This window comes from Cricetulus griseus, chromosome 8, assembly GCF_003668045.3.
Source record: "Cricetulus griseus strain 17A/GY chromosome 8, alternate assembly CriGri-PICRH-1.0, whole genome shotgun sequence".
Classification (NCBI taxonomy): domain Eukaryota; kingdom Metazoa; phylum Chordata; class Mammalia; order Rodentia; family Cricetidae; genus Cricetulus; species Cricetulus griseus.
In genome coordinates this window covers 86,200,397-86,222,254 of record NC_048601.1, presented here as the reverse complement: position 1 = coordinate 86,222,254, position 21,858 = coordinate 86,200,397, and the positions used below count along the sequence as shown (strand labels likewise).

The 21,858-nt window shown below is 50.6% G+C and overlaps 1 protein-coding gene across 4 annotated transcripts in view; it reads right to left on the bottom strand.

Moving 5' to 3' along the window:
- The window catches only part of Crhr2 (corticotropin releasing hormone receptor 2), a 41,260-nt gene that overhangs the window by 14,630 nt on the left and 4,772 nt on the right, over positions 1-21,858 (bottom strand). For 2 of the 4 annotated variants that reach the window (XM_027429685.2, XM_027429686.2), the window contains exons 2-4: positions 18,249-18,342; positions 12,723-12,848; positions 49-134 (exon numbers count right to left, since the gene is read on the bottom strand). In XM_027429685.2, the coding sequence (XP_027285486.1) occupies positions 49-134; positions 12,723-12,848; positions 18,249-18,342 (306 nt within the window). Of the gene's footprint in view, positions 1-48; positions 135-12,722; positions 12,849-12,982; positions 13,086-18,248; positions 18,343-21,858 lie in introns of those variants that run through there. The other 2 variants (XM_027429688.2, XM_027429689.2) reach the window with 1 other exon arrangement.

Here is a 21,858-nt window from a genome sequence, read left to right as displayed (position 1 = left end):
ACCTAACACTCTATGAGGTCCTGAGTAGGAGAAAGCAGGGTCACTCACCTTGTCATCCAAAATGGGTTCACAGTGTGAGTAGTTGATCCTTGAGGCCCACGTCCCATTCTCCAGGCATTCTCGGTAGGCATTCCCTAGAGAAGATGCCAACCACTGAGAGTCAGGTCCTCTCCCTCCTTAAAAACCCTGCCTGGCTCCCTGGTACCTGCAGGATAAGGTCCACACTCCTTAGTTCTCCTGGACCTGAAAACACAATGCGTATCTGAAAGCTTGCATGAGTCATTTATATGAAAATTGCACAAGGGGCTTTAGCATACACAGTAGCTGGAAGGCATGCTAAAGCCCATTTCAGACACACTCATTGGCCAGCTCTTTGTACACATTTTTTTTTTCCGTTTTATTCCTCTGCTACAATTGTGAGTCCTGGGTTGTGGCTGAAGATTGGCTGCTTTTAGCACAACAAATAATTTCCGTCCCCGCTTCCATCATTTCCCATGTGGCCCCATACTCTTCTTCAATAGCAGCTTTTGCATTTCAGCAATCGCTGCCACTTATACAGCATGTGCTTGCCTGTCCAGGTGCTCTTCTAGCTGAGTCTAATGGACAAGATACACCTGCTGTTCAGTCTTTGTTCTGATCCTTTATCTGTAGAGGAGGGAACTGAGGCACAGGGAGAGGCAAGAATACCAAGATGTCAAGGTCTGGCTCTGGGTTTTGTGTTCTTGACCCCTAGGTCATCGGGTTGTGATAACATGGAAGTTTGGGGATGCAGGGCTGTGTTCCTGCCCTGGAACTAAACCACTTTTCAGGCCACTGTATGCTGTGTATGTTCAGAGAACCAGTTTTCACATCAAAGTCAAACGTGGTGTTCGACGGGACATTTTGGAGCAGCAGTGTCCAGTGGGCAGAAGCCCAGGCTTCACCAAGGGTAAGCTTGAAGGCCCAAAATTTTCAGACCCAGCGTTCAACCAGCGCTATGGCCTGGGAAATCTAGATTTGAAGCTGTTCTCTCCATAGCCCACTCCCACCCTCTCCAGGCAGCAAAGCCCCACCCCAGTCTCTGCTCTGCAGCACACTGTTAGCAGGGAGCTCACCTCCCCTTTGATTGCAATTCTGAATAATCCATTGTTTGGGGGTGATTTGTTCCAGGGCTCTGTTTACTGGCTAATGGGCAACTGTTCATGGGTTTTCTTTTTTGGCTCATGTTAGATATACAATATAAAGCTAATTAAAATAAATAGCTCAGAGCACAGAGTCATGGGGCTGGAGGGGAAACTTTAGATTGTTTGTGGAAGCAGTGAGTTCTGAAAAAAAATATTAAGTTACTTAGAAACTCCCTTTCACTGAGCTGACAGTGAGCTCAGAGAGATGGGACTATTAAGGAGCATTGCCAAAGAGCAGAGAACAATGGGGGGAGAGTCTATTAGCTTAATTATTCTTTAATCTGGTGCTCTAAGCCAACAGAGTTTTCAAATTCAGGGTTTAAAAAAGTTTGCCTCCGGTGCCATCAGCATGAGGCCCAAATCTGTTAGGATCCTGAGTCAGCCAGTGGTGCCTCACAATGCTTGTAACCCTCCACGAGAGACCCCAGCACCTCTTCAATGCTCAGTGCCCATTAGAAAGAGATGAGAGATGGTTAAGAGAAGCTCAGTGGTTAAGAGCAGAGGACCTGGGTTCAGTTCCTAGCACAATCATCCCTAACTCCAGTTCGGGGAGGTCTAGTACCTGGTTCTGACCTCTTTGGGCACTAAGCACATACATGGTGTACAGACATACATACAGGGAAAACACTCAGATACATAAAATTTAAAAAAATCTTTGTGCAGTCTGTAGAAAGACCCAGACTCCCAAGGTCCTACCACTCCTTTATCCAGTGACATTCCTTACCTGGCATGTTGTGGGAACACCTCCTTCACTGTTGGTAAGAAACATGATACATACCTGCTTAAAAATCATCCATCAATAAGTTTCTCTTTATTACTATCAAGAATGAAACTCAACTTTCTTGGTATGATATTAAGATTTCTCTACCCCTGGCCCCCATGCCTGCCTAGCACCCCATACACAGCTGGCATTTGCTTTAGCGGGCTTAGAGCATGCCCAGAGCAATCCTACTCCAGACCTTGAGGCATTCTGCAAGTTCTCCACTCTTCAACAGACTCCTACTTATCCTCTAACTGGACCAATGCCAGCTCCTACACAGGGCCTGTCTAACACTATATATCTGAACCCATCATTCTCTTCCCTCTAAGTACCTCTTCTAGGGAGCCTCACTTCTTAGAATATAGCACACACCATTTTATTGTCCCCTGACTCCATTAACACATACATTTTTGTACTATCAAATACACACACACACACACACACACACACACACACACACACACACACACGTGCACATGAGTGCTTGGATCCAGTTTCACAAAGTAAAAAATGTAGTTTGACCATAGCTATAATGTTTTCCATTCTACTCCATTCTAATATGTCTATTTGCTCCATACACAAATGCTAGCCATGACCCACAAAATTGATTTCACAGCCCACTTTTTTCACACAATCTGTATAGTTTGAAAAACAAAAATCTATTGTAGAGCATTTGCCATGTTTCAGTGAGGGCTCTGTCTCTTTGAATCTAGTCCTTCCCTTTGCTACTGAACTTAAGTTCCCTGGTGACAGACAAGTAGGCAGAGTTTGTACTGGGGCCACTGTGTGCCCCTCAGGAGCAAGACTTTAAGTACACTTGGACAGCACTGAATTGACTTAGATTTACTAAACCTTGAAAATCATTATCTGAAATGTGGTATGTGGGAGTGAAAAGGGTTTCCCTCTGGGGGCCCACTGCTGTCTGGGGATGAGTTTCTAGCTATCAACACTGGGCACCAGAAGACTGGAAGACAGATGTGCCTGCTCTTTGAGGGAGCTGTCTGCTATTACTAATGAGGGCACCGAGCCCTCAGGCACAGCCTTGGACAGGAGAGTGAAAGAGCCCTGCTCCCTCCTCCTTCCCCAAACCTCAGGAGGATGGTCACATACAGTCTGAGGGCAGATGTCCAGGCCAGAACTGTGGGGCTGGATGCAGTGAGGTGGGTACCCGTTACCACAGCAACACAGGTGCACCTGCTGAGGATCTATGTTAATGGAGTGTGGTGTGTCCTTCCAGGGGCATTAGGATCTGGATGCTACAGGTGGTGATACCCTGAGTGGCACTGGACTGTTGAAGCTTAGGGTCTGGATGTTACAGACAGGGTCCCCAGAGTAACACTGGACTATTGAAGCAACAGGCTCTCCCTATTTCAGGTGTCAATAGTTTGCTAATAGTTCCTTGTTCAGAGGCTCTCCCAAGGTGGTTCAGAGCCTGGAGCTCATCATCTATCTCTAATTTTGTTTTTGGTGGTTAGATGGTGATGGAAAGTCTTCTCCCTTTTGCCTCAGTTTCTTTTCTCAGAAAAAGTCATTCCCATTGGTTCCCAATGAAACCACTGGCATTTTAGGTAGGTTGCTTATCTACTAAGTGGGCCTTTCCGTTTTTCTAAATGCCAGCCATGAAGCCATTCTGGCAGTTCTAAGAATCCCTAATTCCAAATGCTCCCTATATTACCACCTCTATCTCTCATATCCTCATTAAGATATAAGGATATATCATAAGACAGGAACCATGTAAAGAAGTGCACTGGACCATTTTGGGAAATAATTCAAGAGGCTGATTGGGCATAGGAGAAAGAGCGAGTGATGTGGTGTTGCGGGGAGAGATGTTGTCTTTGGTTATTTGGAAAGAATTATAAGGAGGGCAGGTGATGGCAACAGGGAGGTAGAGGCTAGAAGTGACATTTACAGAAGCCAGGGTACAGGCTTGGCCCATTCAGCACCACGGACAGCAAAAACCAAAGCGCCAAGCCGATGGCCATCTCTGTAGGTGGGAAGACCTTGGAGAGCTCCTGACCACTTAGGTTCAGCGTCAGCCCAGTTCCTTCAGCAGCTTGCACAGCCACTGTTGCCCCAAAGGTCCAGCTATTCATCCCTGCCTTGTACGTGCTGAGCTAGGATTGTTCTTTCTCTGATTCCTGTTTAAAAAGGCCCTTTGCTCCCAGCCAGCCTACAGGCTGCCTGGAGTGAGAACCTTCATCTCCAGGCTGAGATCTCCTAGGGCAAGGCCTACATTGCCTGTCATCTGCCCCCTTCTTTAAGTGCAGAACAGAGCTTAACACACAGGGATGGACCAAGACTGATGTTGTTGCCTAGGTTACTGGGGAACTCAAAGACTGGGAGAGACTCAGGGCAAGCCAACAGAAGGGTTGATAACCTTGGATGTCTGGACCCTACCACATTGCACAGCAACACACTAGCAGGTGGCAATTAAATGTCTCACACACCTAATGACAACCCCACTGCTGGAACTTCAGCCACCAAAGCCCAAGCCACCGTGGGCAGCATCCTTTACTTGCTATACATAGTCTTTGTTTTTCTGAGAGGAGCACATTAGAAACCAAGTCAGTGGGCACTTCCTTGAGAATGTAAGAGGGGAAGGAAACTTTTCCCTCATTTTATCTACCAAAAAGGGAATGGAAGTGACATGTCTGTGGTCACCCAACAGTGTGGGCCTTCCATGGGGAACACATCTTCCCGCGATGCCATAGAGCCAGTTTTTTTGTTTTTCTTTCTAGAAGTAAGGAGCCTTCCCCACTGTACCTAAGTCCCCTGCAGCTAATTGAGCCATCTCTGAGGGGTGTTGGGACTCCTAGTGACCACATCCATACCTTAGGGACCACACAGCTCACTTCAATCTTCCCATTGCCTGAAGTCCAGCTGCCCAGGTTAAGCCATTGCTTTACGGAACCGTTGGGCCCTGACTGACTGATTTTTCTTGCTTGATGAAAAGAAAGTCTATCCATCTTCCCCCCCTCCTGCCTGGCCTCCACTGCCTGGCCTGGGCAGCAATGATATATGGCATGACTAACTGCTGAAGATACCACTGGGGAAGCATAGCCAGAGCTGGGTGATTGAGACACAGTCATCATGTTAATAGAGAGTTCCCGGAACCTCCCAAAGGAGGCGGACCTCTCCGAGAGAGTGTTCCTGTACAGGACAGTTAGGATGGGCTGGATCTAGCATCATCTTGCTCACCTCCTTGGTCTTATCATAGCCCTTGGGGAGCAGGTGACCAGAGATCAGGCAGACAGTGACTTTCACACTTGTTCAGGCCCAGGCTGACCTAACCTAGAAATCTTCTTGGGCTGAATTCCCAAGGCTGGGTATCTGCCATTGCCCAAACCTGATACTGGGTGGGAAAGGGCCTCTCTGGAACCATCTGCCTATGACAGAAAATGGCCACCCCATTGCTATTGTGCTGTGTAGACACTGCTCTCATTGTCTACACTGGGTCTCAAGCTTCCTAGTTCTACAGGGCTTTTCACTCATTATGTCTTGCCATCACTGAATGGGCAGAGTAGGGACAACAGCCTGTATTTAAAGGGGAGAATGGAGAAACTGAATTATGGAGACACTGGACAATTTCATGGTGGTCAAACTAGGTCTATGAAGGAGGGCAAGGGTGAGTGGGATCTACTTCACTGTGGACATCACTTCTTCCTCAGGAGAGGAACCTTGGGAGTGTCCCCACCTGGTGCCCCTGCCTCTGTTCCTCAGTGCTCCTCATACAGGCCACCCCTAGCAATGCTCGATGGGCCTGTCTTCATGGTGTTGTTCTGCTATGACTCTAGCCTGTGAAGGGACTAAAAAGAGGTGAGCTGGGGGACCTTGAGGTACAGGATGTTTTGGAACCAAGGACTGTAAGGGAAAAGGGATCCTCCTAAAGCACAGAAATGGAGGTACAAAGAGGAGAGGAATTTGCCAGAGGAAGACAAGTAGCCATTATGAGAAGAGTTAGGTCTGTTTCTCAACTCAATGCTCTTACAAAGTAATAGCTGCTCCACCCTCCCCCCAAAGCAGAGCTGCTTTGTGAATGCTGAAAGGCACACCTCCTTCTAGCAGCCTTTGGACACCAGACATTGTCAGGTGGACAGATTGCTTCTTTCCAAGACATTATGTAGAGGCACACCATCCCGGTATGACAACCTCTGTGGTGTAGGATGCCCCATCATGCCCAAGAATCTCCTCCTTTCAGGGCCCAGGTAGCTGTCCTGCTCCCCTCTCCTCTTGCTCCTGGCTGACTGTTCCCTAGAGTCCACAGGGATCCCCAAGCACTGTCCCCTCTCCACTTTGACATGTTCCCATGAAGTCAGTACTTTCTCTTTACACAGATAAGAAAACTAAGATAATTTAGTATCAACAGTGGCAAGGAAATGAAACTAGCTTCGCTGTCCATCAGCAGATGAATAGATAATGAAAATGTGGTAAAATTCAACGGAATTTTACTCAGCTGTAAAGAAAAGATGAAATTATGAAAAATGGATGAATCTGGAAAGTCTTATATTAAATGAGGCAACCCAGACTCAGAAAGACAAAAATGTCATATTTGATCCTAATTGTATTGTTAGTGTGTATGTAAATAAGAGGATACGAGAGTGGGTATAGACTATAAAACAGCATGGGAGATGAAGAGAGGGGAATAAGAAATGTTGAGGAGGTGTGTGAGCCTGGCAGCCAAGGAAGGACGGACGGAATACGAAATTGGGAAGGAGGTACTGGGGACATGAGAATGGACAGGGAGGAGGAGGAGGAACCACGAAACCCAATTATTTGTAGTCTCAACAAAACAAGACAAAATCATTAGTAGTATATGCTAATGAAAAAACATATTAGGGCAGGAAGATAGCTCAGAGGGAAAAGACAGTTGCCCAGACAGTTTGTCCACCCGATTTGATCTCTGGAATCCACCTAAAGAACTGACTCAGTCAAGTTGACCCTAACCTCCACGCATACGCTGTGGCGTGTGCCCCCACCTCCTGTGCACACAGTCATACACACAATAATGAAATTGTAAAATTCATAAAATGAGAAAAGGAAAGAGAACTAAGACACAAATCAGGAGGAGGCCAGGCACCAGGGAACCCTAGCCCTGCACTGAGGCTCCCTCCCACATCTCGCCAGGCTCCTTGCATTTCCCCTGCCTCCACAGGGACTGCAGAGGTACTGCTTTTCTGACTGTGGAGCACAGCTGGAGGCATTCAGCAGGGCACAGCTAAGAACAGGCCCTTTGGGGTGCTGGAGGGACTCCAGGGCTCCAGACTTCTGTGGTTGCTGGTGGTAGTCAGAGAGAAGATGGGGAATGGTGCTGAAGAGAGGAGCAGCACAGCAGAACAGGTCAAGGCTCCTGGTGGCCTTGGACGAAGATTCAGATGGCACATCCTGAAACTCAAGCAGCATCCCTCCAGAATTCTGGATCCCTCACCATGGGGTTATGGACAATCAGCCATCATCTTTGGGTGCTGCAGAATGAAGGCCTTCAGTGCCTCCATGGTCCTCCTCTTTCCCGATCACATACCCTCTCTGTCCATGACAAGACACTAACTCAATTCTTTCAGCTCCAGTGAAACACTTCCTCTGGGAAGCCTTCTCAACTCTCCCTCAATCCTCCCATTGGCTCAGGAAGCTGGGGCTGCACTATTTCACCTAGGAACCGACACTGCTTTCTCTGGCAGTGTCTGTTGCCTTACTTTCTAGAACAGGAGCCCTTGGAAAGTGGGGTGAGGTCTTACATGTCTTCAGGGAGTTGCTTTCTCAGCTCCTTAGGGACTTCTTGGTGGGGGTGGGCCAGGGCAACACAGCCTGATAGGAAGCAGAGATTCAATATGTTGTGGGGCTGCTCCATCCAGGGGTGAGGGAGGGAGGGGAGTTCAGAAAGACAGACTTCTCTGTCCCCCAGGCTCCTTCCATACAAGACAGACAGATGTTAGAGTATGGCTGGTCTTTTCCTACTTGAAGTGACAGGGGAGGGCGGCTGGAGGGAGGTAGACAGTGAGTTCTAGGGACTAGTGGCCCACCTGCTCTCTTTCCCCTCCACCCCCATCAGCCCTCCTTTGTGATGAGGGAACCTGTTCTGCCTTCCCTGTCTCTCAGCAAGAAAACTGTCCTCATACAGGGGACTTTCTGCCTCTGGAAAATGAAAGTGTCTGGGTGTGACCATGTCTTCCTGGAAACTGAGGCAGTCCAATTTCTGGATCTGCAACCTCCAATTTCTTGTCCTCAGGCTGTGGTGTCTGGGACCCTCAGACTTGCAGCCTCAGGAAATGCCGAATGCTCGCTGTTACAGCCCTCTGGGACGCTCCCCCCCTATGGTTCAGTGCCTGCCATGCCCCTTAACCCAATCTCTGACTGTTGATTTGTGCAAGTTTGGTCTATAAGCAGTCTAGGGCTTTGCAACCTTTCTTGACACCTCTGTCCCACAGTACGGAGAGGATTCCTGCTCAAGGATGCAGACCTGGTGGGAAGCTTCTCTGTCTAGGGGCCCCTTAGGTTGTGTTTCTATTTTAGAATGGGGTTCTGGGAAGTGAGGCTTCCATTTTCTCCATTCCATACTTTCTCCATAAGGTAGATATCCCCTCTCCCTGCCCGAGGGTGCCTCAATAACTAATGGCCTCATTGTTCTCTCTTGACATGGACACGGATGGCAAGATGGAGACCAGTGCTCCTGAAAGAGAAAGATGGGCTGCGTCTTGTGGAGGAAGGGGGCCCTCCTATGTAGTCATGGGACCGAGGTACAGGTGAAAGGAGGGGCCCAGACAGGGAGATCAGGGGTAGAGAAGGAACAGGGAGAGATGGGGAGAGGGGAGAGTTGGGAAGAGAAGGCAGAGTGACCGGAGAGGGAAGGAAAGAGGGAAGGAGGAGGAAGGAGATAAGGAGAGGGAGAGAGGAGGGGGAGAATGCTTGGAGGTGTGTGAACAGGGAGGTGCAGTAAAGTGGAACTGAGTGTCTTGTCTCCCCAACAAGCTGATGGTGAAACCTCACTTCCTTTGCCCGTATAGGTGGGAGACTGAGACCCAGGAAGGACGGAGGCTCACCCCAGGTTATACTGCGCCTGGACATTTTAGGATTGGTTTTAGCTTCCCAGGAGTTGAATCTAAGTTGGAAAAACCTAGTGGAGACAGGGTCACCTCCTGCTTGAGCCTTAGGAGCCCTGGCAGTCGGCACTTGAGCATGTGAGCAGAAATTGCTATGCCCCTATCCATCAGACTTCCTACACACGCACGCACAAAGTAGAGATGAAAGCCCCTCCCTCCAGAGACCACGGCAGGGAGCTCTAGACTGAGCAGCATGGGGTTGCCCAGCTGGTCGTCGGGGGGTGATGGCATCAGCCACCTGGGGAAGGCAGGAGTCTTCTCACTGGTCATCTCTGTCCTATGTTCCTGGCGGGGGCCCTAAACTCTAGCAGCTTAGGTTTAGGATTCTTGCTCTGCTAGGAGGTAGGTTATTTCAGGCTTTCAAGCCTCTGTATCCCCATGTGTAACACAAGGATAACCCCAAGTTTCCATCTCTGGGCATGGTGAGTAAATTGGGTACCAGTGTAGACACCAGGGCTCAGGGTGCTGGAGGAGACACACAGGCACTAAAATGGTTGCTTCATCCATGGACTCAGGTGCGTTACTCTGCCCAGGATCCCTTCCTTTGGGACCTTGCCTTCCCTTCTTTTGGCCATTGTTGGCCCTGACATCTGGTGATAATCTCTGCATCGGACCAGTTACAGCTTTGATGTACTCTCGGACACCTGTTCCCACCTGTTCCAGCAGCTGCCCCATACCTCACCTCCACCCTGGTGCCCTGATGCTCTCCTGGGCTGTTGTTACCCGGTCAGCTGCTTCGTTAATGCCTCTGCTCATAGGTTCTCTCAATGCCTCAAAGGCAGCGCATCCCTCACTGTGTTCAGCCACTGCTTTTTTGCAATTCCTGGTCCCTTGCCATCTCCTCTTCCCCCTTGTCAATTGCAGTGCCCAGGGCCACTTGGCATGGGAACCCTCCATGATTTGGAGGAGTGTTTTCTCCTCCAAAGGGCTGTTGCAGTGTTCTTACTCCTCCTCTTTCCACCTGAGACTGAGAGGACTTCAGCTTAGCTCTTCTCACAATCTTGCCCAGGCTCCATCCTATGCCTACAATAAAGCCCTTTTGCAGTGCTGTGCATCTGCAGCCCTCCACGTCCCTCTCTGATCTTACTAGTAGTTTTTGTCTCATTATGTTCTAAACGTTCCATTGTTCCAAGGCACTAAGAAGCACTGAAGAAGGAGGTCTTCAGGCCTCCTGTTAATTTCTGGCCTGGAACACCTCCCTATACCTATCATATATCCACCTGCTGAATCAAAGCTCCCTCAAAAGTGCAGGTCAGAGGGCTGAGTCCTCAAACTGAACAGTTACTCCTGGAGATGTTGTTGCCCTGAGGTTGCAAGAGGGTCATGGCTTCCTGCCTGACCTGGTGCACAGGAGCCAGCTAGCTGGGGCCCACTTTCGGCTCTGCACCTGGGCCTGAAAACAGCTGGGTCTTTGCGGGCAGTGATGGCAGGAGTGGGATTGGGGTAGTAGGTTCTCCTGGGGAATCCGGCACGTGGAAGTGATTAGCACTTGGAGGTTCTGTGGCAGGTCTTCTGTGCTCAGCTGAGTTAACAGGCCACAGGCACTTCTGCAGACACTGCCATCACCACAGGGCATTTCCTATCCTCAAGCAATTTCTGCCCTCTGAGAAGCCTGGCTTTGGGGGAGGGGAAAGGGTAGCTGTGACATGATGAGATTAGGTTGCTCTTCCTTCGGGCTTTTCACTGAATGGTTTTCTCCTGGTCCTTTCTCAAGAAGGATCCCATTGAAAAGGATGCCAGAAGGAAGCTGGGCTGGCGGAGGTAGGAGGAGCATCAATCAGGTATTTCCACAGCTGTCACATGCCTCTTCTAGCCAGGGTGACTGCACCCTCCCAGCTCCAGGTATCTCCTTAAGCCAACACTCCACCGCCAGCTCAAAGCTCCCAGGAGCTAAGGCGCAGGCAGTGCTTTGGTCCAATGAAGAAAATCGTTCATTAGACACCAAGGACTAATTGCCACCACATTTACCAGTCTCAGTGTACCTGGACCTTTTTTTTCAGCTTCTCATTTGATTTGATAGGAAGGGTCTGGTAGGTCATGTCCCTGCCTCTCCTTCCCATAATACCCTTGCTTTTCCTGAAGCAGGGCAGTTATCACTCTGTATTCATCTGTCTATGATTGCCAGGCAGCCTCGATACAGTACAGTCACTGTAGCTGGAACATAGTAGATGTTCAACAAATTGGTTATACAATGCTGTGCTGGGCTCTGCTCTGGAGCAGAGAGTCAGGCACTGCCGGAGGTAGGTGGGGTTTCAGGTGGGTGGAGGGAACAGGGCCAGAGTAAGAGCTGAGGCAGAGAGAGCTTCCTCAGGCTTAGTCACTCCACTTGGCCTTGCATGGCCCTCAGTCTCAGCCCTTCTGAATTAGGAACCTGATCTCCATTGCCCAACTTCATGGAGGTCACATGCTAAAAACAGTTTGGTTAGTTACTCCTGGGAGGGAGCTTGAAGTCATTCCTTTTCTTGCATACCTCCTGGGCCAGGGTCCTTACTACCTACCAATGAGATCTGTTTAAATCTCAGGTGCTGGGGAACCCTTCCTCAGTGCTTCCTCCACTTCCATGGACTTTTATTAGGAGCATCCAGTCCTAGCTTTCTCAGAGGAGGCTACTCCTCGCTTCCAGGGAGCACAGCCTGGCCCCAGTGTGGGCGCTGCTTCCTGGTCTTAAGTACCTATAAGGTGAAGGCCTGCTTGCCCTCTGAGAGCTGGGGCATGCATGTGTATGTGGAGATGCAGGGGATGGATCACAATCAGACTCAGCACTGCCGGGATGTAAAGGGTGTAGACAAACAGCTTGCCACAGTCTCAGCAGTGCCCTGGTAGCAGGTAGGGCTGGACAGGAGGGTGTCTGGGCCGGTCAGCCATGACTACCCACAACCTCCCAGAGCTCAGCACCGGTTTCTATCAGACCTTCCATTTGTGTTGACATGTGCATACACACAACCACAACCCCCAGATTGAATGCCTCGAATAGCCCCTTCCTCCTCCCTGCTGCTCTCTTACTATAGTGTATAGCCTTCATGGAGCTTGCCAGCAGGAAGGAAGCTGCAGGCTGTTCTTCCTGGCAGGAGGGGGTGTGGTTCTGATTCAAAACCACTGTTACCTGAGGTTACACAGAGGTGTGATGCTACCCAGGGCTCCAGTGAGCAAGTCTCAGAGATAAGGGAAAAGACGACCCCCATCCCCTCTGACCTCCCAGAGTCTAGGCTCAGTATGTCCCCTAACATACGCGTTTCCCTACCTCCTTCTGATGCTCTCCTCTCCAGTGCTAGGGTCTGATTACCTTAGTCACAACGTGAGTACAGGATTGGGGCCTTAACATCTTTCTATATGCTGCGTCGCCTTAGAGATGGGAGAGCATTGTATCTGTTCATACAATGCTCTGTTCAAACGAAGCCCTAATGGTCGAACTTCAGGCACTTGAGCAAACAGTGCAGGGGATGCTTGCCCCCAAGGAGAAGTATTTCCGACTCTTGCTCGCCTCTTTCCAAACGTGTAGCATAAGAACTCTGGGCAAACCAGCGCCTGACCGGGGTTAGAAGCACCATAGGGTTAGGGACAGGGCGAGCACCCCTATTTCCAGAGTCACCAGGGTAATTGCTACAACGGTATGAAGGCCCACGGTAGTTGTCCGATTCAGGGTCCAGAGCCCTCCCCTCTTCCTGAACCGCCTTTCTGGGAAGCCGGCAAGCGAGGGGTACTCACGGGTCGTGTTGTACTTGATGCCATTGAAGTACTCGGGGCACGGTCTCTCCACTAGGGCTCCGGGCGTGCTCTGGGGCCAGCAGGTCCCGATCTGGTCCAAGGTCGTGTTGCAGTAGGAGTAGGAACCTGGTGACAGGAGGGAGCGCAGCGGGGTTCAGAGGGGATAGCCCGGGAGCGGAGCGGCGTGCCGCTCAGACCGGCTCCAGGAGAGCGCCGGAGAGCGAACCCACGTGTGGCTAGCCCGCTCGCCTCCTGCCTACCCTCGGCGTCCGTGGGCACCCCCCAGCCGTCCAGGAGCAGCTCTTCGGCCAGCGCCAGGCTGCAGTTGGCCTCCAGCAGGCTGTGGAACAGCGCCGCGTCCATTGCGCCCCGGAGCCGCGCGCGGAGGGAGTGGGAGTGCGCGCCCCGCGTGGCTGCGAGGGAGCGGCCAGAGAGCGCAGCGCCCAGGTCCCTGCCCACCCACCCACCCCGGACCAGTCGGGCAGCCCCGGGGCGCCGCAACCGATCACGCCTAGCCGCGGAGCCAGGACCTTCGCCAAGACGATCTGCGGGGATCCAGGAGCTGCGGGGCCGCCCGCTAGACCACGGCCAATGGCGGCGTCGGGGGCGGGGCTCTGTCTCTTGCCCCGTCGGGCCAGCGCCCCCGACGCGCTCTCAACCCGACAAGTCGCCAAGTCTCGAGAATACCGGGTTGGCTCCCTACGATCTGGGGAGGCTGACTATCTCCTTGGAAGACCGAGGGTCACAGGTCCTGGGGCTGCAGGAGACCCACGACATCCTACACCCGTAGCCAGCCAAAGTTGGGCGACTCGTGCCCAGAGATTTCTTCTCCTGAAGGAGGACATTAGAGCTGGGTAGGGGCAATTAGTCAGTCCAGGAGCAGATTTGCGCCCTAGGGAAGGAAATGGATTAAAGGGGCCAGGGAGGGTAGCAGAGAGGTCACCAGAGAGGGTCTGAGGTGGAGAAAACTAATGGAGTCCGTAGGCAGTACTCAGTGAGAGCTGGGAACTAGGAACTACGTTAGGTTTGCCATCCGGGGCCAAGATGGGGTTATCTAGGAAGAAATTAATTAAAATTATCTGGAAGACTTGAAGGTCTTAATGTCCTGGGCACTAGATAGAGTAAGTGAGAAGTGAAAACATGTCTCTCTTCCTTCTGGATTATGCGGGGCCATCTGGGGAGGGGAGAAAAACGGCCTCAGAGTGCTCAGGATGGGCCTATAGCTCATGCCTGTGAAGTGGATGGGCCTATGGCTTGTGGGTGAGCCTATAGCTAATGCCTGAGAAGTGGGTGAGCCTATGGCTCATGCCTGTGAAGTAGGCCTAGGTTCTGCATAGGTGTGTCTTGCTCTCAGTCTAGGTTCTGCTTTGTCTCTCCTCTGTTGCCCGAGGCAAGACTCTTGCCTTCTTGGGTTTTCTCCATCAGTGGCATGCTCCCTGGGATCCTCCACAGCCCATAGAATCTGTGGTTTTAGAGGCTCTAGAACCATTCTCCTTACCCCTGCGCCCTCCACAGGGAACCAGGTGCTGGTAAAGGGCAAAATCACCCTGAAGAGGCCAGTGCTCAAGGTGGAGGGAGTCAGAGAACAGACCAGTGCCTTTGTACAATTTTCCTAGCCTCCACAGCAATGCTGTTGTCACTCATAAGCAGAGCAAGTGAGTTTGTGAGAGAGTAAAGGAGCAGTGAGACCAGGCTGAGTCCTCGAAAATGGCAGGGAGACCTGCAGAGCTACCAGATAGATCCTCTGCCTTCTGAATGGACAGTTAGGGCCCTGGCTCAGCTCCAGGCAGAGCCTTAGGCCAGATCATGACTGGCTGGGTCAGTCCTCACAGGGAATGTAGTCTCCTTCACGAGCAAAGGATGGTCGTGCACACAGTATCATCACAGCCCTGCACACAGTATCATAGCACAGACAAGGAGGAAACCAAGCCAAGCTTAAAGGATAACTTGGTTGTCATCAGAGCTCAGAAGACACACACCGTATTAAGGAGGTGGAGAGCTCCTTAAAGCAGCTCAGTGACGTGCTGCTTTCCATGCAGAATGGGATTGACCTAGGTGACCTGCATTGCTTAACAGAGTTTCTTCCATAGATGACCAGTTCTGTTTCAGGGCCAAAAGCTACTGTGCACCCTAAATGTGTGAACAGCTCTGATCTCTAGGATCCTAGGATATGGTACCATTTCTTCCTAATCTCATATTTACAGGCACACCTTTCCATCATTCAGGTTGTAACATAAGGAAACCAATTGACTTCATAGCTCACTTTAATGCCAGCAAATGGGTAAATGAAGAAGAAATTGAAAAGAGCACCTTCCTTAGATTAGAGCCAACTGCTGATAAGCAAGGCAGGGCTGTTTTGTTTACTAAAGATGCAGAGGTGGGTGAAAACAGGGTCCTGAGGCTGCCAGCCAGTCCTATCACAGACCTAAGCTAGGCGTAGGGGACAAGTATTTGGAAAGTCTGAGTGTCCTAGGCTGGTGGGGCCAGGAACATTGGAGAGTCAGTTCAGGGAAGGGCAACAGGTGCCAGAGAGTGGCCTGGGTTGAGTTATGAGGCCACCATTGATACCAGCTATGCCGGCGATGAACAGTGCCAGGCCAGCTTAGACATATCCCCTGCACAGTCCCTTGCATGCCATCAAACAGGCCTACAGGTCTCATGTCTTCTGCCCCTACTGCTCAAGATGTGTCCTTGATACTTATATTTGTAGGTGCTCGTGTAGCTCTCACCAAAGCTCTACCAACCCGAGGCTCCATGGTTTCCCCAGAGTCCCCAGTACCTATCAGAATGTCTCAGGCATGGTTGTCATCACCTGGAAAAAAACAAGGTCCTTGGCCATGGGCTGGGGAAAACCTAGGGTTCTGTCTCCCTGGCCAGACTTTCTGCCCCCTTGACTAACACTGGTATGCCTCTCTGTGCACACACACGCGCGTGTGTGTGTGTGTGTGTGTGTGTGTGTGTGTGTGTGTGTGTGTGTGCATGTGTATATATGCATGCACCTTGGACTGGAAAGTTACCTCAAAGATTCCTGGGATGCCTTTGCACCCTTTATGTTATCTATGAATATAAGTAATATGCCTCCCAATAATGCCCTAGTGTTTTTCAAATATATGTAAGTGCATGTGTGGTGAATAAAATAGAAATATTCCATTAAAAGCTTGCTGGAAGTAACAATTGCATACAGCCCAATTGGTCATAGTCTTTGATTCACTATCTCTTGTCATCATCATCCCACACACAGCCTAACTTTATTTTACGCTCTTTTCCTTTATGGAGGTTTGTGATCATAATGAGCTGGCGGCCCAATCTGGAGCAGATATTACCAGTCATCCCCATATTTATCCATGCATGCCTTCCCAGAGGAAGCATTCTCTTGAATGTCATATTTGTCACTCCCTAGCTCTTCCTTCTTTTTGTTCAGTTTTTCCACATGTAAGATTCTCTGAACAATTGTGAGTGTGGTTTTGCTTGGTTTCACACGTTTTAGTCATTGTGCATTCTTCTAGCTAGTGGGAACAAGATAAGAGACCACTCACATGAGGGGATTAGAGAAGCAATTTCTGCAGGCGGCAGACACCCTAACAGTTTATATGTCCACCCCAGGGCCATGGCTAATGAGGGATGATGTGTTCCCACAGCCGCTGCTAGGCAGCGTCACCAACGATGCTCTGGGTGAATATTTAATGGCAGGGAAGCACTCACTCTCAGTTATTAGAGAAAACAAGTTAGAAAGCTATGGACACAATCATAGCTCATTTCTGGTGAAAAAAAAAAACAAAATGAGAAAACTCCAAAATCCCAAAACACAACATAAGGCTCTGTGGACGATGAACTCCCAAGGGATACAAAAAACCATCAAAATTGTTGGGCTGTGAGATAATGAGTTCATATCAAACAGATTATCCAAGAAATTTCGTATGAATAGTGTGGGTGCCTTTGTCAGTAGTTGGAGACCTTAAAAATTAGTCAGGGAGGGCAGCTGTCAAAGAGGAGGACCTTCTCCCTGAGCTCAGGTTGGGGGTGGGGCATCTGTGCCACCTTTTCAAACAGAGAGATGTGCAAGGAGGGCAGAGAGGTGCCAGAGTGTCTTTGAACAGTGGTGTTGCCTCAGGTGACAAGGGCTAGAGGGGCTGGGACTCCTGAAGTAAGGAACCTCTGGTCCTATCTATGTCTGCTAGACATGGCCCGCACTGTCTGTACCACTGCTGAAGTCTATGTGCCACTTACACAGACTTAAACCTTATTTCTGATAGGTGGAGAAGCAGAGGCATGGACTGATGGTGCCCCTCCAGGTTCACATGCTGAAATCCGAAGTCCCTGGACTTCAGATTGTGGCCTTAATTGGGTCTGGGGTTTTTAAAGAGGTGATTCAAATAATATGAATGGTATTTTGAGGGGCCTTCTAAGGTGAGGAGATGGGACAGTCTCAGAGGGAAGACCTTGTGAGGACAGGAAAGGTCTGCAAGCCAGCCAGAGAGGCCTTGGAATAACCAACCCACGCCAACAGGCCCTTCCAGACTCCAGAATAGGGAGAAAATGAATTTGAATCCATCAAGCCACCCAGGGCAGTGCTTTGTCATAGCAGTCCTGGAAACTCATATAGACAGGTGACTTTCCCAAAGCCCCACACTGCTAGGTGTATTAGCTGGAACAGGTGTGCTCTGTGACTCTGAGAGCTGAGTTCTGCACAGCCCCACAGTAGAGATGTAGGTGGTAGGATTTAATTCTTTGATGCCTGCCTTTGGTTGTGTTTAGATGTCCAGGGCTGGCTAGCACTCCTGTCCCCTTGAGACCTGACACAGGCTCTGAGCCACAGAGCACCTTAACCCTACCCAGTTCTCCCTATCCTGGAGCTCACTCTGTAGACCAGGCTGGCCTTGAACTCACAGAGATCTGCCTGCCTCTGCCTCTTGAGTTCTGGGATTAAAGGCATGCACCACCACCAACCAGTTTACCGGCCCCTCTTTCCCGGCTGTTCCTATGAACCAGCCCCTGGAAGTTCAGGAGGGGGGTGGGGCCCTAGAGATCCCTCCTTAGGGCCCACCACTCAGCATCCTGCAGCGCTTTCCCTGACAGTGTGAATCAGCTTCAGGAAGCCCCAGAGGGTCAGACCCCAGAGCCTGGCTGCTGTTTCACAGGGCCATACTGGGATGAAGCCTGTAGCCACGGCAACCAGAGATGTTTTTACACCTTCTGCTAGTCTTGCCTTTTGACTGAGTTTGAAAGCAGAAGGGTCATCCTCACTTTGGGCTCCCAAATACACCAGTCTAGCCAGTTTTTTTTTTCAGGTGCCCATGCAGGGACAGTGAGCAAGAAGAGGCCTTCTAGCCAAAATCTTATCATTGATAAAGAGACCAGAGCTCAAATACTATGGGATACTATGCAAAGACCATGATGAAGACGCCAAGTCAGGCCTTGGAGCCAGGGCTCTGTGTGCTACCTGAGCTTCCTTGCTCAAGCTCCAGGGCTCCCTTCAGCATCCAGGACTACTGCAGGATGGGGAGGGGTGGCGAGAGGCATGTGTACCTGAAAGGTTGATGGGTGTCCGGGTCCTGTGACAGTGCTGTTCCAAAAGTGCCCACAGGGGCTGGTCCTGGGGCACCTGGCCTGGTCTGACCACCTAGGAGAGCAGAAGTGAGGGTTATTGGCCAGGCCAGGCTGGCCGTTGACAGTGTATGTCTGCTCCCACCTAGTAGAGGGACAGCTGAACAGGAAGATTCTCAAGTGCCCTTGGAAAGCAGAGCTTTGGTCTCACCTGTAGCCTCACAAAGGCTGGGGTCTGGGAAGGAATAGCTCTGAGGCAAGAGGCTGCTCCTTCCCTTAGCCCCAAAGCTGGTTCCTCCCCGACTAGAAGAAATGCACAAAGGCCAGTGCCCTGTGCTCTCTCACCAAAGTCCCCAGAAAATACTTCCAGATGGCTTCTCTGTGTTAGGCCCTATGATGACCTAGGTGTCCCAGCCAGGGTGGACACATCCTAAGCTTATAGAGAAAACAGAGGTGGGAAAGACAGGCTGCAGTTTAGCTTTTCTGCCCCAGACATATGGGAGAGACACAAAGAGCCTTATGTTAGTTAATACATGGGAGAGATAACTAATGAGGTCCTGGAGGGCTTCCTGCAGGAGGAGGAGTTGGATGATAATGAAAGGATGAGCAGGCAAGAGGGAATAGGACTATAGCGCCAGTTCAGACTCCCGTTAGGGAGTAGACGTGACAGTGGAAATCCAACCTAGAAGACAAAGCCATGTAGGACCCATCTTCCAGTGACTGTCAGGCACAGTGGATAAAACAGATATGAGCACATTTGCCATGAATGGGGGCATTCTCTCTCTCTCTCTCTCTCTCTCTCTCTCTCTCTCTCTCTCTCTCTCTCTTGATTTTGTATACAGGTGTTCTGTCTGCATGTATTCCTGCAGGCCAGAAGAGGGCACCAGATCTCATTGCTGATGGTTGTGAGCCATCATGTGGTTTGCTGGGAATTGAACTCAGGACCTCTAGAAGACCAGCTAGTGTTCTTAACCATGGAGCCATCTCTTCTGCCCTCCAGAATGGGGGCAGTTTCTGGTGAGAATGATGGATTAGTGACCAGCTTTCCTGAGGGAAGCCAGGATAGCAGCATGGAAGAGATCATGATGGAATGGGTTTTGACATGTGAATAGGAGTTTGCTTAGCTAATAAGGGTCCCTGGCTAAGTGGGGAGCACAGCATGAGCAAAGGCAGAAGTAGAAAACAAGTGGTGTAAGGCTGGATTCGAGCAAAGCACTCTAAAATCATAAGCTTGCCTCCAGCTCCTCCCAAGACCACGCTTCTCTTACTCTGCAACTGGCATGCAAGTGCGTGTTCTTGTGAGGCTGTGTGCGCATGTGCACACTTTTGGGTTCCTCCCAGCCCTGCTACTTTTGAGTCGGAGGCTGCAGAAGGTGTTGTTCCCTTTGCAAGCAGCTATCTCTCTCTTGCTTGTCAGGGTTACTTTTCTGGACAGCTAGCCACTGGATGTTTGCCCCTGGATGTCCCCACAGTCACAAGCCCTCAAATATTGCATTTAGTCTACTTCCTGGGCTGGGGCTGAAGGATGAGCACTTGGTCTCCTTGTGCTGGCTTGGAGCTGCTGCTGAATAACCCACCACTCAGATGGGGAGCTTGTGCCCACATCACTTACTGGAACCTCGAGGGCAGCCCTGGGTGCCCAGAGAAATTTGGGGCAAGGACAGGGGAAAGTGTGTGTGTGTGTGTGTGTGTGTGTGTGTGTGTGTGTGTGTGTGTGTGTGTGTGTGTGTTGAGCTGTTAACCTTAAGCAAGCTCTTGCCTTATGCCTCCAGGACATAAGGGGCCAGGGATTCTGTGCACAGGCTCTGCTGGCTGCTGGGAGCTCCTTAACACCAGCCTTGTGGGCATCAGGAAGATGCTGCTTTCCCATCAGGAGGACCTCCCACCAGGTGGATAGGGGAGATTTTAGGCCAGATCCTCTGCTGCTTGTCTTCTCTTGTCTTCATAGACACTGGGCTCTTGACGGCATGGCCTCTGCCTCCCTCTCTGAGCTTAGCTTGCAGTATTTCATGATGAATGCCTGTCCTGTCTTGTCATGGACAGTCAAGGCTCTGGGATGCCAGGACTTATAGCTGAGTCCTGAGGGAAGATGAGCGCAAAAGTATCAGAGTAGACAAGGGAGAGGGTGCAAGGCTCCACTGTCATTCCTTTGCAGTCTGTCTTTCTTTCCTTCCTTCCTTCCTTCCTTCCTTCCTTCCTTCCTTCCTTCCTTCCTTCCTTCCTTCCTTCCTTCCATGTGTAACATCTAGCCAGGTCTTCCTGGAGGGCCAGGCTCCCAGGGAGCCCCAGACTGCAGAGGCAGTGGAAATCCAGAGGCTTGCACCATGGCTAGCCAGACTGTGCACCATGGCTAGCCAGACTGTGCACCTCAGATGCTGTCTCCATTTCTCAGAGATCCCACCACAGTATTTATGGGCCCAGGCGTCACCTTCTGCTGCTTGCTTTGAGCCCACAGGGTGGGTGAGGGCGATATTCTCAGTATTCAGGTGATGTGGACTTAAATTTGTCTCAGATTTCTGGTCCCAGGCTGTGCCAAGTCTCTTGCTAAGCAAAACACATTGTCGGGGGTGGGCACAGGGGTGCTGTGCTCAGTATAGGGGCACATTGTTCTACCTTGGGCAAGAAGCTTTGAAATCTTCCCACACCTTGGCTCTGTCCTCCTTCTATGGGTCCAAAACCGGGCATAGCCAAGAATCTTCCTTTCCTTTCTCTCTTCCCCCCGGAGGGTCTGCCTGATTCCATTTGACTCAGTTCAAGCCCACAGTACACCCTGCAGGTGCCTATTTTAGAAGAACTCCTGGTGGCAGTTGAGATTGTGGATGGGTAGGGAAAGGGCAGCATTGTGGGTAGTATGAATGGAGCCTCAGACATGCCCACATTCAGTCTTCTAGGGGAATATTGCTTCAATACTGGGTGGCCTTGGCAACGTTACGGAATCTCCCAGAGCCTTAGTCTTCTCATCTCTTCAACAGACACAGCTCCTGAAGACATGACCTCCACCCCCTTCTCCAGGCTCAGCCTTAGTGCTAGTGAATGGCTGTCCCATCTTGTCAAGACATCCAAGGCTCTGGGTAGCCTGCACTGACAGCTGAATCCAAAGGGGAAATGAGTGGGGAAGTATCAGGATGAACACTAAGAGAAGGAGTGACCCATGAGGCAAATGAACACGGCCTCAAGGAAGCCAGCAGAACCTGGTTAGGGATGCTATTAGGGGATGGGAAGATCCTGGTGAGAGAAAGATACAGGCCCGGAGAAGCTGGTTAGGGATGCTGTTGAGGGGGCGGGAGGCAGTGGGGGATAGATGCTTTTCTGTGTACTGCTTGCTGTGTGCTGGGCACAACTCTAAACTCAGCCCAGAAGACAACTCATTTGATCCTTGCCAGAGCTTCTGAAGGATCTGTGAATAACCCCACTTCCAGAAGCCAAGGCCACATAGCAGGTAAGAGCCCAGGGCAAGATCCCAGCCCAGACAATCATGTATGCCTGGTCTTATCCCACATAGAAAGAGTGGTCCTATGTAAAGATATAACTCGAGATCTACATTGACCAATAGGACATTAGCTCTGCCACATAAGAGCAGAGTGGAAGGTGG